This window comes from Peromyscus leucopus, chromosome 14, assembly GCF_004664715.2.
Source record: "Peromyscus leucopus breed LL Stock chromosome 14, UCI_PerLeu_2.1, whole genome shotgun sequence".
Classification (NCBI taxonomy): Eukaryota; Metazoa; Chordata; class Mammalia; order Rodentia; family Cricetidae; genus Peromyscus; species Peromyscus leucopus.
This window is the reverse complement of record NC_051075.1, coordinates 83489534-83506618: the sequence shown is the minus strand read 5'-3', so window position 1 is coordinate 83506618 and position 17085 is coordinate 83489534. Positions and strand designations below refer to the sequence as shown.

At 45.0% G+C, this 17085-nt stretch overlaps 1 protein-coding gene across 1 annotated transcript in view; it reads right to left on the bottom strand.

Annotated features, from left to right (window-relative positions):
• Positions 1–17085, bottom strand: part of Ptprn2 (protein tyrosine phosphatase receptor type N2) — a 719135-nt gene that overhangs the window by 523255 nt on the left and 178795 nt on the right. Inside the window, exon 3 of the mRNA XM_028880925.2 lies at positions 4053–4166. Coding sequence (XP_028736758.1) covers positions 4053–4166 — 114 coding nt within the window. The remainder of the gene's footprint in view (positions 1–4052; positions 4167–17085) is intronic.

The following is a 17085-nucleotide window of genomic DNA, read 5'->3' as shown; positions in this document are numbered from 1 at the left end:
GGGCACAGAAACACAGGATAACCTCAAGAGGGCCTGGGTCAAAACCTACCAGCCCGAAACTTGGTTCAAAGGGGCATTTTATAACAATGCCAAAGGGCGAGGCAAAAGACCTCCCCTTGCTAGATACAACCAAGTGTAGACCCTTCCAAATACCTGGTATCCAGGCCCGTGGTCCAATCATCCTCTTATGTAGCCCTGCTGGGTACAGCCACTAGGAAGCCTCGGTGGGCTACAGCACATATGTACTAATTTCAGAGACTACAATGTACTCTCTGGTCCATCAGCAGTTTGTTGGATGTCTCTGCACTCCCTTGGTGGATGGCATTCATCAAACAATACAGAGAAAAGGAATACCACATCAGGATTGGTCCTGTGGCTGCTAACTTTCAGACAGCTTAGCTTCCATTACAGGTTTCTTCACAGTAAATACAACAGAGCTGCCCCTCCCAAGCTCATCTTTGATATGTCCTTTTCCTGTTTGGGTGACAACCGTTGCATTAACTTTTCTTGTGGAAATTTGAACAAATGTCTCCTCATCTCAGACAAGCACCAATCATAAATCAGAGCAATAATGCTATCCAAGTCCAGCTTAGTAACACAATGAGTTTACTGGACTTTCCTACAGGAGCATGGGTGAGGGGTTACCTGTATAATCATGGTTGACCCCAAAAGCTGCATCACCAAAAGGTCCCACCATGGCATTTATGACAGCCTCTCAAAGCTACGTATATAAATTCCCCCTTTAGTTCCCCTTTACGGCACACCCAGAGAGCACTTGCAGATGAGGCGGGATTATGTACTACTGAAAGAGAGGCACAGAAGGAAAGGGCGGCGGGAACTGAGATGAGGGTCCAGGGACCTGTCGCACACCCTTCCATGGGGTCTTGTTGAGGGTGCCCTTCAGATAGTGGCAGCTCCTCTCATTAATGGGGTATGACATCATTTGACAGTAGTGAAAAATAGGCAGAGACGAGGTTTCTGAAGGCAGTAGACCCTGAATGTGATACTTAACGGAAGACACATGACATTATATGTCTTGAAACCTACAAAACGGTCACAACCTGAAGGAATCAGTACATAAACTGTGGACTTCAGGTAATGACCAATCAAATCTGAACTGTATGTAAACCCAGATGACAGTGAGAGGGCAGGGTAAGAGAAATACGTTACCGTTGCACCTCCAACCCAGATGGCAATAATAGGGAAGGACATGTACCACCTCTGTACCCACTAACCCAGATGGTAATGATAGGGAAGGGCATGTACCACCTCTGTACCCACTAACCCAGATGGTAATAATGGGGAGGGGCATATACCACCTCTGTACCCACTAACCCAGATGGCAATAATAGGGAAGGGCATATACCACCTCTGTACCCACTAACCCAGATGGTAATAATGGGGAGGGGCATATACCACCTCTGTACTCACTAACTCAGATGTAATAATAGGGAAGGACATGTACCACCTCTGTACCCACTAACCCAGATGGTAATGATAGGGAAGGGCATGTACCACCTCTGTACCCACTAACCCAGATGGTAATAATGGGGAGGGGCATATACCACCTCTGTACCCACTAACCCAGATGGTAATAATGGGGAGGGGCATATACCACCTCTGTACCCACTAACCCAGATGGCAATAATAGGGAAGGGCATATACCACCTCTGTACCCACTAACCCAGATGGTAATAATGGGGAGGGGCATATACCACCTCTGTACCCACTAACCCAGATGGTAATGATAGGGAAGGGCATGTACCTCACTAACCCAGATGGCAATAATAGGGAAGGGCATATACCACCTCTGTACCCACTAACCCAGATGGTAATAATGGGGAGGGGCATATACCACCTCTGTACTCACTAACTCAGATGGTAATAATGGGGAGGGGCATATACCACCTCTGTACCCACTAACCCAGATGGTAATAATAGGGAAGGGCATATACCACCTCTGTACTCACTAACTCAGATGTAATAATAGGAAAGGGCATATACCACCTCTGTACCCACTAACCCAGATGGTAATAATAGGGAAGGGCATATACCACCTCTGTACTCACTAACCCAGATGGTAATAATGGGGGAGGGGCATATACCACCTCTGTACTCACTCATATGGTAATAATGGGGGAGGGGTGGAACGGTTAACTGGGAAATCTCCACCATAGGTTCATGCATTTGAATACTTGGTCCCCAGTTGTTGGTGATGTCTGGCGAGGCTACAGGGCCTTTGTGAGGTGGCACCTTGCTGAAGAAAGTTCACCACTGCATGGAGAGGTTGAAGTTTTATAGCGTCACCTCCCCATCTGTTTATTGTGCAGATGAAAATATGACCAGGCAGTTTCCAGCTCCTGCTTCCATGATTCCCTGGCTGTTGTTATGCTTTCTCACCATGAAGGAATCTACTTTTCTGGAACCACAAGCCAAAATAAGCCCTTCTCATGTGCCTTCTCATGGTGCAAGGGTTTTCTTGGCAGGAAGTGCCAATAGAAGCCACAGAAGAAGCCAATAGAAGAACTAGCTCTTCTCCCCAAAAAGAAATGCAAAACCACCTTTCTACAGGAGACACAGCAATTACCACGATCAAAAACTAGAAAGGGGGAGTGGGCAGTGCCTCCCATCCCTGTGCAGAAGACAGGTGGATCTTAGGGGGTGAATGGTGGGGTGGTACAGCAGCTAATGTGTAGTATTTTTTAGTATTCCCCTGCCATCCACTACAGAAATTTACCTGGGCAACTTTTCTTCTCTAGAGAGAATCAATAGGAGATATCTGCTTCTCTACGACATGGACATCAGTATAGTTTCATGAGCCTGCAATCAGAGACCTCTCACTGGGAAGCATCTCCATTTTCTGATCTCATGGGCCTTAATCACTTTTCTTTCCCTTGGGATATCATTTTGGGACATTGACGTGCTATTGGGTCCCAGTGACCAGGAAGTGGCTACTACTGCATGCACAGTGACAACAAGCTTGGGGGATATAGGATGTCAGTGGAGATGGATGTTGTCCCACACAGGGAGCCATGGGCAACAGGTCCCCACTGAGGATTAAGAGAGTGTGTGACAAGCAGTGGAGAAAGGAACATAGACAGGTGAGCCATGTGGAGAAACAGAAAGAAAGAATGAAGTGCTTTACTTCATTTCCACTGGTCTAATGGCTTGTTCATGAGTTAACCTAGACTAGTTCTTGGAACACTCCAGTACTTCTAACATGCCAATACACCTGTCGGTTTCTAAAAGGAGGGTGTTTCCAAATCTTACTGACACAGACTCTTCACAGTATAGTTCATCTGGCCTCAGGGAGAACCCAGGGAACACATATGATCATTAGGAGAATACTTTGGTTCCCCCCAGGGGAGAAATGTGACTCCCAGGAGCATTATGGTCCCAAAGAGAGTTCTGTGACCACAATGAGAGCACTGTAGTCTCCAGAAGTATATGGCCTTGAGGGGGAGATGCCTTTGTCCCAGTATCCAGGGTCATTGAGTTCCTCATGCCCTTGTTCCCTGGCGTGATGGGTAACTCTTGTTCTTGGGACACGGCACCTCTCATCCAGGGCTAAATGAAACATGACTTTATCTTAGTAACAGGTTGTAAAACACAGGGCTTCATGATATGACTCCCTTCAATTTAAAAATTATACACATATACAATAAAATCACAATGAGATGTGTATGTTACAGCTATAAAAATGTTAATTATTATAAATTTAAAACTTACTTTCTGAGGAACCTAGAAACTACTAGGATGCCAGGAATGTCCTGAAACAACACTGTAGAAGCATGGGAATGAAGTCCGGGCTGACGTGAGTGACTGGCCTGACCACTATGATCAGCCAAAGTAGCCTCAACGTACCTTACTCTGGGTCACTGGGATATCTGCAATTTCTGCACAGGCACAACAGGCCAGGGCTCCTAACCTGAGTCCACACACCCCATGCAAAGCCCTCCCTGGAGCAGGCCATTCAGGCCTCACCTGGACAGCAGAAGCCCAGCTCCCATTATCCATGCCTAGATCGAGGCAGGAGTGGCCACTCTGCCTACCTGTACGGGAGAGCTTCTGTAAGGTGGCCCTCAGGTGCAGCAAGGCTCCGGGTGACACCTCGTATCGGTATGTGTCCATCGCTGGAACCTTCTGGCACCTTCCAAACACGCCATCTGTGGGAACAGGAAGGCAAAGAGAGAGCTTGACATTCCATCTGCTGAGGGCAGGAAGGGCCCTGTGCAAGGTTCCATTTGCTGAGGAGGAGAGATAGCGCACAGCTTCAGACAGCGCCGGAGAACACAGGAACTCAGAAGCACTCAGAAGGGGTCACCGTAGAAAATGCAAATGGAAGACTGTGGCACTGCCACGGTGGCTGACATAATTGTGCTTTTCCTGCTCTCGTGGACCTTCTCTTACATGTCACACTTTGTAACCCGAATGTTGTTGAAGGCCTGGGGTTGGAACTTGGGGCCTGTGCATGATAGGCAAACATTCTCCCACTGAGCTCTATTCTCAGCCCTTGCAATTCACATTTTTCAGGTGAAACTTGCTTCTGACAATTGACTGCAAAGTGACAGTCGCGTTTGGGACTGTCCACATGAAGTGCAGAACACCCTGGAAATGTAACCACTAATTTGCAGAGGCCATAGGGACTGGTAGAAAGATGCTCCCTGCATGAGCAGGGGCTGTGCCCCCCAGCGATGCAGTGAGGGACAGAAAGAGATGCGGGCAGGATTAGGGTCTCACTGAGCACTGCTGCGCTTGGTTCTCTGCTTTTGTCTGTAATGACAGACTGCTGTCACATCTTCAAGCCACACCTTCTAATTAATTTGGACCTCAATTAGTCTTTCTTAAGCAAATAGTCCAGTTTGAGATGCACTTTTGGGGTGGGGTGTCACACATTGTAATTACCTCCTTTGGCTCACATAAAGGACTGATTCCGGGACTAGTGCTTGCCACACAGGGTGGACATCTGCAGACCCAGGGTCGTGGGCGGGAAAGATTTCTCTTTTGTTCACAACAGTCTCTTCTCGAGTGTAGCTAAAGAAAGCCATTCAACTGCAACAAGTTTAATTAGAAGAAACACATTTACCCAGTACCACCTGATGTAAAACCTATCTGTTCATTGTAACACAAATTTTAATGGTCTTATTAATAAATTAAAAAAAAAACTCAGTGCCAGCTATTGGGATAAATTCTGAAAGATCAGAGAGACAGAACAAGCCACAGCCAACCTCACCTTGCCAACTCCTCAGCTGATCTTGTTTCCTCACAATGGAAACCTCTGAGTCCTCATCCAAATGGATCTCAGCTGATCTGCTGCTAAAAGCCTAAAAGCTTAAAAGCTTCTAATTCCTTTTCCTCGTGCCTTATACACCTTTCTGCTTCCTGCCATCACTTCCTGGGACTAAAGGCGTGTGTCTTTCCCAAGCAAGATATGAGATCTCAAGTGCTTGGATTAAAGGTATTTGTCACCATGCCTGGCTGTTTCCAGTGTGGCCTTGAACTCACAGAGATCCAGATGGATCTCTGCCTCCAGAATGCTAGGATTAAAGGCGTGTGCTACCACTGCCTAAACTCTATGTTTGATATTGTGGCTGTTCTGTTCTCTGACCCCAGATAAGTTCATTGGGGTGCACAATGTATCAACCACAGTTCATCTTAGACAGAGCCCTATGACTGGCGGGAAAAAGCTTAAATATAGCAAGCATCTTGAGGTGTCGAAGTGCCTTTGCCAACCTAGGAAATACAGAGGACAATGTGTCCTGCTGTACAGAGAAGGTCATAGGCCCAGAATTGGAGCAAAACCTACAGCCCTTGTCCTCCACATCGGCTCTGCCACACTGCCCTGCACACTCTCGTTACCACACTGCCCTTCAGTGATTGCTCTGCCATGATGCCCCTCTACAGCTCCAGTCCACAGTCAGTACTCATAGTTCCAGGGGAGTTGACCCAGGCTGCTGTGGACAGTGGCAACAACAGTCACTGACCACACCGTCAGGGTGAGGCTCTGGAATTCAGCTCAGAATGGCCCCAGGTTCTCTAGACTCTAGTAGGACCTACCCACCATGAGAAACAGAAAACAGACTCCCACTGTCCACAAGTCAGAGTGGATGGTGCTGGAGACAGAGGAGACAGGGAAGGGAGCTACCACCAGCTGACATCAGTGTAGCCGGAAGTGAAAAGTCTGCTTGGAGACACCGTTACTAATAGCAATTTAGAGGTGAAATATCGGTTTCTCCCACTTGAAAGGAAGAAGTATATACTTTTCCTGGTGTTTTGAAGAGGATTAAAATGAGATTTATTTTGCATATTTGCTTGTTGTAACGAGGTCCCTAGAGTACAGACCCCAAAGGCAGAAGTCACTTTTACTCCTAACGTTACTGTCCCCTAAATGCCCACACAGACCTGTGCAGGGCCCTGAGGGTCGGCCCAGCTTCCTATCTGTCATTCTCTGTACCTGGCCTCTGTCTCCACACTGCACACATGCATTCATACGTGCACACAGGCACAAAGGAAGCTTCACTCGTTTCTGTGTGCAGCATTCACACACACACACACACACACACACACACACACACACACACCACAAACTCAGACTCAATTCATACATATTCACTCATATACAAGCATTCACACATATGCGCACCCACACACATGCACAGCACTCATTCAAACATACGTATGCACACAGAGAATCTCCTCCAGCTATTGCTTTTCCTCGTGGCACCCTGAGTCCCAAGGAGGGAAGGCCATTGCTCTGGCTCTCCTCCTTTCCCATGGCATCTGATGAGATGCCTCCTACTCAGGTGAATTACAGAGATCAGCAATCGCCTAACTACCATTTTCCCTTTCCATAAAGGGAAATGTCTCACTCCTTCAGCAGGAAGCCCGGCGGTTTGGAATCCACATGGGTTTAGAAGTCCTCGCCTCATGGCAGATGTCCTGCTGGATAAGGGCTTGCTGGGGAGAGAAACAGAGGATAGGAACAGACAGCATGCGTCTTGTGTTCTCTCTATGGTTAAACCCATTTTCCAACTCTGCTTAAGCTCGGAAAACTGGTTTGTTTACCCCAACCACTTCCATTCCCAACTTCTTTCACAAAGAAGGCACACATGGGGCATCGAGGGTTTCTGTTGATGCCAATCTTCCACTTCCAGTGACTGCATGCTTAGAGAACAGCTCAGAAACATCAAGTCGGACTTCCAAGAAGTAGGCAAACAAGCTGGCCTAGGTTCCCCCATCTCTACACAGAAGGCCTCAGGTCTGAGTGGAAGGACCTCCTAAGAGAGACACACACACAGGCCTCACTGTGCATCTGATGAGAATATGGTCACACATTATCTAATATGGAGACCCCTGGAGAAATCATCAGGGTTGGGGCATCTTCCTGCCTCTGTATAAATGATGGCTCAGCCCTGTCCCTGGGCTGGAGGAGGTTCATGGTATGAGATGGCTCTGTCTTCACTATGTGCATGATGATAGCCAAGAGTTCCAAGAGTTCCTAAATGTGCTCTGTACTTCTACAGTAATTTCATCTCGGTTTCTCCTCTTGCCAATGCCTTTGCCTATTTTATCTTTCATATGACTTGTCACCTTTCTCCATCAGCTCTTCAGAAATAACTACAGACTTGGGAATTAATACCACATCTTCTGGGCCGGGCGGTGGTGGCGCATGCCTTTAATCCCAGCACTCGGGAGGCAGAGGCAGGCGGATCTTTGTGAGTTCGAGGCCAGCCTGGTCTACAATGCGAGATCCAGGATAGGCGCAAAGCTACACAGAGAAACCCTGTCTCAAAAAACCAAAAAAAAAAAAAAAAAAAAAAAAAAAAAAAAAAAAAAAAAAAAAAAATACCACATCTTCTACTGGTGTTTCTGGATTCAAAGCAAGGGGAGCAACGTGGTCAAATCCTCATGGCAAGTACATAATCCTCTCTGATTTTCTGTAAGGCTATGAAGGCATGTGGGATGCACAAAGAATCATTTGATCTTGGAACTACACTCTTGATTCTTAAGGGGAAGGAGGCAGGAAAAGAGTCACAATGACAGTCTTTGCAAAGATGTCACTGGAGGCTGTGTTGATGTTATTATATAGAAGTCAAGAACCTTACAAAAACATAAGCAGAATTGCTGCCATGCACAAGTGACATTCACCAGGGCTGGGGAAGGGACCCTACTTGCTTCTTTCCATGGTCCAAAGTAACGGTCTATGGTGTGCATTCATGCTTGAGAAATACTGTACCCAGTAAAACACTGCATGGACTTGCTCAGGAAAAGCCAGTGCCTGTATCTGAACATCACCCCAGAGTGTGGTGGGAATCCACAATGCCCAGCTCATTCAGAGAGCCAATCCAGCACCAAGACACAGCAGCAAAATACACTTTACCGGGAAACCTTATCCCTGGACTCAGACCCAGGGACTAATCCAGCTACCTGCAGGGAGTCCAGCAGGTGCATTTTAAAAACTAGTCCATCATTCACCATCTACATCCAAACGGCACTCAAGTGGCTGGCAAGGAAGAGCAAGAGCAGTGACCCCTCGTGGTCACATGCTCAAAGGCCAGATTTCTAATCCAAGCAGATGCCCATGCTGGCCAGGACACTCCAAGGACCAGCAAGAAGCCTAGGAGGATTCTATCCTCTTGTCAGGGATATAGACACCACTCAGAGCAATAGATGAAGTGGCATGCATGTGTTCAGTGTGAACACACATGCTCACATACACACAATGCATGTATGCATCACTCATAGTCAAGCACAGGAATGCATGTGGTGGTATTGGGTTCCCCAAAATATTGTGCACCCTAATAAACTTATCTGGGGTCAGAGACAGAACAGCCACTAGATACAAAGGCTAGAAAATGGTGGCACTCACACCTTTAATCCTAGCATTCCAGAGGCAGAAATCCTCTGGAATCTCTGTGAGTTCAAGGCCACATTGGAAACAGCCAGGCATGGTGACTCATGCCTTTAATCCAAGAAAGTGAGCCTTTAATCCAGGGAGTGGTGGTAGAAAGCAGAAAGGTATATAAGGCGTGAGGACCAGAAACTAGAAGCATTTTGGCCTGGTTAAGCATTTGGCTGGTTAAGCTTTCAGTCAGCACAGTTCAGCTGAGACCCATTCCGGATGAGGACTCAGAGGCCTCCAGTCTGAGAAAACAAGACCAGCTGAGGATCTGGCGAGGTGAGCTAGCTGTGGCTTGTTCTGGTTCTCTGATCTTCCAGTTCACCCTAATACTGGCTCAGGTTTGATTTTATTAATAAGAACTTTTAAGATTCATGCTACAAATACACTTATATTTTTATACACCCACAGGGTCAGTGACCTAGAAAGGAACCCCCATTGGGTCAGTGATTAGGACAAGAACACATTTGCAGGGTCAGTGTGACCAAGACAGAACCCACCTCTAGAGTTAGTGCAGGACGGAGATTCTCACAACTCAGTGACCATTCAAGGACCCACCCAGAGGTCAACGACCAGGAAAGGGACCTTTCTGCAGAACCATGACCTGATAGAGACCCCACCCACAGGGTAAGTAACAGTACAGGGACTCACCTTCAGGGTCAATGATCAGGAATGACATGCATTTTCAGGGTAGGTGACAAGGACAGGGACTGCTGTATAAGAGTCCCCTCTGAGATTGAAATATTCTATTTGGAGGGGAATCAGGAAGGTAAACAACTTAAAATAGCTCTAGGAAGTCCCTGAAACAGGAAGTCCCTGAAACTGACCAGATTCACTAGGCCCCTCTCTGCCAGAGTAAACAATAAAAGTTGTCCCTCGGAGAGGAACAGAGCTGGGCTTCAGAGAAGACTCTCAAAAAAGCCAAGACCCTGAGCCATACATGGGCTAGCCACAGAAGACCCTGAGCCATACATGGGCTAGCCATAAAAAACCCTGAGCCATACATGGGCTAGCCACAGAAAACCCTGAGCCATACATGGGCTAGCCACAGAAAACCCTGAGCCATACATGGGCTAGCCACAGAAGACCCTGAGCCATACATGGGCTAGCCACAGAAGACCCTGAGCCATACATGGGCTAACCACAAAGAGCAGCAAGACAGCAACCAGGCACAGCACCTGCCAACTCACTTGACTAGTTCTGTCGGGACACATGCCTGTGTCACAGCAGGATGTGGGTGAGGACGTGTGGGGGTGCTGTGCAATTGTGCATGATGGCTGACCCTTTCCGTAAGTAGTGGAGTGTCTCTCTCTCCATCGCCCAGGATCATAACGGGTCTAACACAGTAAATCCAGCATACACAAGGGGCAGCCTGCTGAGTGGACGAGCCAGGCACATGGACCAGGAATGGCAGCAGCTTGCATGTCTGAGCAGTCCCTTTCTGGAGGTGAGGACACGTGATATGTTAAGAATGGTGAAGACCATGAGGAGAGCAGAGCTCAAGGACCTCCATCCCAGCCACCTGCTATGGACTTCACTTGTAGTCATTCATTGTGTCCCCATGCATTACCACAGCACTGTTACAACATGGACCAGGTTAGATGTGCCCCACACTCCTGTGTTGAATCCTAACCCTAAAGTGAGGCCATTGGTGGCTGGGCCTTTGGAAGGGGATTAGTCAGACATGGCGGTGGAGTTTTATAGTCGGATTAGTGTCTTCTGAAAGGTACAAACAATACTCTGTCCCTCTGCACGTGAGGACACAGAACCTGCTGCTGCCCTGACCTTGGGCCTCCAGCCTCCAGGGCATGAGAAATGAATTTCTGCTGTTCCTCGGCCACCAAGGCTGGGGTGTGTGTGCATGCTTGTTGCTTGCTTCTTTTGCAGCCTGAAAGGACTAAGGTTCTGTGTGTGCCCTGCTGTGGATATCGCTCTATATAAATAAAACACTGATGGCCAGTGACCAGGCAGGAGGTATAGGCGGGACAAGGAGAGAGGAGAATTGGGGAAACAGGAAGAAGGAGGGAGAGACACTGCAGCCACCACCAGGACAAGCAGCATGTAAAGACGCCGGTAAGCCACCAGCCACGTGGCAAGGTATAGATTTATAGAAATGGGTTAATTTAAGATATAAGAACAGTTAGCAAAAAGCCTGCCATGGCCATACAGTTTATAAGTGATATAAGCGTCTGAGTGATTATTTTATACGTGGATTGTGGGACTGCGGGGCTTGGTGGAACCTGGAGAGAAGCCCTCCAGCAACCGTGCCCTATAACCCATCTTACCCATGTGGAAACCAGGGCACAATGAGGATTGAGATCTCTCCTGCTTCACAGACATTGTACTTTTCTAAGAGCTGTGCCATCCAGGCACACCATCACCTCAAGCATCTGCTTTCTTTCTCTTCATAACTTGTTTCCCAGTATTTGGCCTAGAAAACAGGGTCACTACAATGACCCATTAAACAAGGTGAAGGCATGTCTTCTTCTGAAACTAATGAAATCTGTGTGGGGGGGGGGCTGTGGGATGCTCTGTATGTCAAATTGCTCTGATTGGTCAATAAATAAAACACTGATTGGCCAATGGCCAGGCAGGAAGTATAGGTGGGACTAACAGAGAGGAGAATTGAGGGACCAGGAAGACAGAGGGAGACAATGGCAGCCGCCGCCATGACAAGCAGCACGTAAAGACACCAGTAAGCCACGAGCCATGTGGCAAGGTATAGATTTATGGAAATGGATTAATTTAAGCTATAAGAACAGTTAGCAAGAAGTCTGCCATGGCCATACAGTTTGTAAGCAATGTAAGTCTCTGTGTTTACTTGGTTGGGTCTGAGTGGCTGTGGGACTGGCAGGTGACAAAGATTTGTCCTGACCGTGGGCCAGGCAGGAAAACTCTAGTTACACATGTATGTCTAGTTTCAAGCCATGCCTGCCGATATTATAGGTAAAGTTGAGATAAGCAGATTTTTTTTTTTTTGCAATCAGCAGGTGTTTATTATCTCAAGAGTAAGAGTTCCAGCATGCTGAGACCTCACATCTGACACAAAGGCAAAATGGTGACCCTGAGAGAAGCTCCCAGGCTCCTTTTATACACAGCTAGAGGAATTCTAGAAGCAGTTAGGTCATCCTATCTATGATTGGCTTATGTAAGTGGCATCTATGTTAGTACATTTCTAATTGGCTAGGGCTAGCAGGGGCTGGCTAGGGCTGGCAGGGGCTGGCTAGGGCTGGCAGGGGCTGGCTAGGGCTGGCAGGGGCTGGCTAGGGCTGGCAGGGGCTGGCTAGGGCTGGCAGGGGCTGGCTAGGGCTGGCAGGGGCTGGCTAGGGCTACAGCTTTACCATCGTTGGGCAAGTTTGGTCAAGTTCCAAGGTGGGATAGAAGATTTGTCTCTGGTCATTGCCTTGAGACGCCGTAAGGGATGGCCCATGCTTGGTACATGCCATCTCCTTCATCCCTGCTGTCAGGGGTGTTGAAGATTGATTGTCCACGGTAGATGGTTCTTCCAGGAACTGCTTGCTCAGTCTCAGGAAACTGAAACCGAGGCCTGGTCTCTGACAGAAGACTGAGTGAGCAGCCTGCTATGGCATCTGCTTGCCTCTCTCATATACATGCATGGAAAACACTCATATACATAAAATAAAATTTAAAAAATTTTCTCCTAAGACAGGGTTTCTCTGTATAGCCCTGATTGTCTTGGAACTCATTTTATAGACCAGGCTGGCCTGAACTCACAGAGATTTACTTGACTCTGCCTCCCAAGCCACCACTTCAGCTGCTGCTGCTACTTTTCTTCATCTTCTTTTTCTTTTTCTTCTTCTTCTTCTTCTTCTTCTTCTTCTTCTTCTTCTTCTTCTTCTTCTTCTTCTTCTTCTTCTTCTTCTTTTTCTTCTTCTCCTCCTCCTTCTCTTGATTCTTCTTCTCTTTCTCTTTCTTTCCTTCCTTCCTTCCTTCCTTCCTTTCTTTTTTTTTTTCCATCACAGGCAATTTATTTTGTTCTATTCATTCACAGTTAATACAGAAAATACTTGGAAACATTTCCATATAATGTTTGACACAGAAATCATCAAATAGAAGTATACAATGTTGACAGGAGGCAGTACATTTATAATTTATAACCCCAAATGTATTTATAAATTAGAAATGGAAAGATCTACAAATGAAATTATGAAGGTTCACCAAAGTCATTTAATCTGTCAGTTTCTCATTCATTTTTATGTCTTAATAATATTCTATTGTATGAATAAGCCACATTTTATTTCTCTCCAGTATTTGATAGCTATTTGAGTTGTTTTAACTTTTTTACTATTAGCAACACACTGCTGTAAACCTTCATGTACATGTTTCGTAGGTGCACATTTTCAGTAGTTTGAGGATATATTCCTAAGGGTAGAATTGTTGAGTAACAGAGTAACAATGTTTTGCATTTTGACCAACCACCAAACTGTTTTGCCAAAGTGGCACACCATTTTACAATCTCACCAAATCCTTGTTTTTAAGGCTCTGATTTTTGTACAAAAGCATTCAATCATTCTGTCAGACCAAACCAGGAAAAGTAAGCTATAGTTCAGAGCTGTTCTATTCCATTTACTATGCAAAGCCATTCTTGGCGTTTGCAACTCTCAGCCCTTTTGAGTATTCTTGCAGTGTTCACCTTTTCCTCCACCACTTTTTTTTCTTCTTTTTTTCTGGTTTATTCCTATCTATTACAAATGTATAAAAAATCCTCCATCAACGCTGCTGATAGCAGCAGAACCTTGAGAAATATACCTTTGGTTTGCCTCAGAAAAGGAACACATATTGTACTGTAAAGTTTATAAAATTGGCGCAAAACATTGTGATAATGTTACAATACCAGTTTTAAGAGTTCAGTGACTAATGGGGAGCCGATGGGATACATGCAGAACTGTGAAAGCGATCTCAGCCAGCTGTACACGTAGACTGTAAATCTACATTCGGATCATTTCTGATCTAAGACTATCATCTCAGTTTATCTGTTGAGGTCAACCAGGAAACCCTAGAATATACCTTGATTTTTGCAAAAAACAAAATAGGGGGAGGGGTTTCTTCAGCATTTCAGTCCACGAGTAACAGTATCCTAACAGGCAAAGTGTTCTCTCACTGTCAACATAGAATGAACTGCTGCTGGAGGTCAACTTGGGCTTTAATTTGCATTAGCGCTTACATGCATAGTAGTCCAAGTTGTTGACCTCATGACTTTAAAAAGTAACTCTAAAAAAGTAAAATGGCCCTTCTTGGAAGACTAAAGAAAGACATCCAGCCATAGTTGTAAAAAGTCTCATCAAAACAATATACCCTTTTATGAATTACGCCCCAATTAAAAAAAAAAAAAAGTAGCCCCAAATAAGAAGCAGCTCTGAAAAAGAAAATATAACTTAAGATATTTGAAAAAAACAAGGTGAATACAGGTTCAAAAATAATTAAGATACATTTTCTTAAGGCTACCTACAATTAGGCTTTAAAGAATTCTACCATTTCAAGTTTACCACTAGTTACTAGATACCTATTTACAAACAAGATGTTCACCTTTTTTGTTCCTTTATCAAGAGAAAAATCTACCTTCAGATTATGAGGGTGGTGATGGGGAGGGACTAGAAAACAAGATTCAAACAATCCCATGTAAATATCACATTTTTCAAATGGAAGAACTCCAAACTGCACTAGAAGATCCAATCACTAAGACACTTTCCATTGAAATGATTTAAGTACAACTACATGGCACCAAGGTTTAGGCCTAATATAGGCCTGACAACCAAGTCCTTGTTTTCTGGAAGAAAGGCCTCAAAAGTCCCACTCAATTCCACATAACAATACTTCAAAGATCAATTAAGTTTTCCTTTCCTTAATATTTTTGTTTTTGACTTCTAATCTTAAAGACTAGATTAAAACTTAGCTCATTTCCCAGAAGGCATTGCTTCCCTTTGCTCTATGAAAGAGTCCACCAAGACCTCTTCCTCAAAACCATCTAGCCCCCAGCCTCCAGCCTGTGCTTGTAATGCATCTTTCTCAACATCCTGAAAAGGTAATGTAGGTAAAATATGCTCATGAACATTAAAACTAGTTGTTAGAAAGATGTAACTAGCTTTATAATTTAAGTTTTAGAACATAAATACTTGCAGCTTAATCTGCACTGACAATGATTGTCGAAGCCTAGAATTCAACATTTACAAATTCTCATTCACACACACAAACCACACTATTATCACACAACTTATGTCTTGAGAGAATCTTCTGCTTTTTAAATCTTTGGCCTCCCAGTCAATCCCAAGTTCAACCAACTTTTCTGAGTTCTGGTAGTTACCTGGACCACTGAGGCATTGCCACAAGACTTCTTCTCTTTTGAAACATCCTTTTTCTCTAGATATTAGGATAGCTATGCCAGCTTGTTTCTTCTGTGGTGTATGTTGGTGTGGGATTATCTATTGCTTGATTTTTCATGGATGTGTTTAGCTTCTTTGGGTTGAATTTTCCCTTCTAGTGCTTTCTGTAGGGCTGGGTTTGTAGACAGGTATTGATTAAATCTGGTTTTATCCTGGAATATTTTGTTTATTGCGCCTATGGTGATTAAGAGTTTTGCTGGGTATAATAGTCTGGGTTGGCATCCGTGGTCTCTTAGTGTCTGCATGAGATTTGTCCATGATCTTCTAGCTTTCATAGTCTCTATTGAGTAGTCGGGTGTTATTCTGATGGGTTTACCTTTATATGTTACTTGGTCTTTTTCCTTTGCGGCTCTTAATATTTTTTCTTTGTTCTGTGTGTTTAGTGTTTTGATTATTATGTGGCAAGGGGACTTTTTTTTTGGATCCAGCCTATTCGGTGTTCTGTAAGCTTCTTGTATCTTCATAGGTATTTCTTTCTTTAGGTTAGGAAAGTTTTCTTCTATGATTTTGTTGAATATATTTTCTGTGCCTTTGAGTTGGTATTCTTCTCCTTCTTCTATCCCTATTATTCTTAGGTTTGGTCTTTTCATGGTGTCCCAAATTTCCTGGACGTTTTGTGTTACGACTTTTTTGTCTTTAGTATTTTCTTTGACTGACGAATCTATTTTCTCTATCGTGTCTTCAGTGTCAGAGATTCTCTGTTCCATCTCTTGCAATCGGTTGGTTATGCTTGTTTCTGTAGTTCCTGTTCGTTTTGTCAGGATTTCTATTTCCAGCATTCCCTCAGCATGTGTTTTCTTTATTGTCTCAAATTCATTTTTCAGATCTTGGAATGTTTCTTTCATCTGTCTAATTGCTTTTTCTTGGCTTGATTTGATTTCTTCCCATTTTTTGTTCATTTTTTCTTCCATTTCTTTAAGGGAGTTTTTTTATTTCCTCTTTAATGGAGTTTTTCATTTCCTCTTTAAGGGAAGTTCTTATTTCCTCTTTAAGAGAGTGTTTCATTTCCTCTTTAAGGAAAGTTTTTATTTCCTCTTTAAGGTAGTTTTTCATTTCCTCTTTAAGGAAAGTTTTTATTTCCTCATTGAGGGAATGTTTTAGTTCTTCTTTAAGGCCTCTATCATCTTCTTAAAGTCATTTTTAGGGTTGATCTCTTCTGTTTCTTCTGTCATGGTATGTTTAGGTCTTGCAGGTGTAGAATCACTAGGTTCTGATGTTGCCATATAGGTCTTTATGTTATTGCCTGTATTTTTGCACTGGCGTCTACTCATCTTTTCCTCTGTGCGGTGCAGGTGGTGTCTGTGTCTGAGAGTGCCTCTCTTGTTCTAATTTTTAGTCTTGGTTTAGTAGGGGTTCTTGGTTAAATTGGTGCTATTGGGCTGTTTCTTCAGGGACAGCTGATTTCAGTCGGTGAATTATATACTTATGATTCTGATGATCTGGTTTAGTGGCTGGGTAGCGCCTTCTTCTGTGTTCCCAGGTCACGTTTTGTTCATTTGTCAACTCCTCAGCTGATCTTGTTTCTTCAGACTTCAAACTGTAGGCATCTGAATCCTCTCCCAGATGGGTTTCAGCTGAGCAGGGTAGTCTCACCAACACCTCCAAGTTGCTGGGCTCCACAGGATCAGCAGTTGGGCCCTGGGTTGTCCCCAAAAGGAGTGCCCAGACTCGCCCTGGTTCTGACCCACGGAGATAACCTCTTCCCCAGGCGTTGGGGCTAGGGGCGTCCCCGCTCCAAGCTGCGTCCGCCCCTCTCCGTCCCCGGGCCTGTCCACCCCTGTGGCC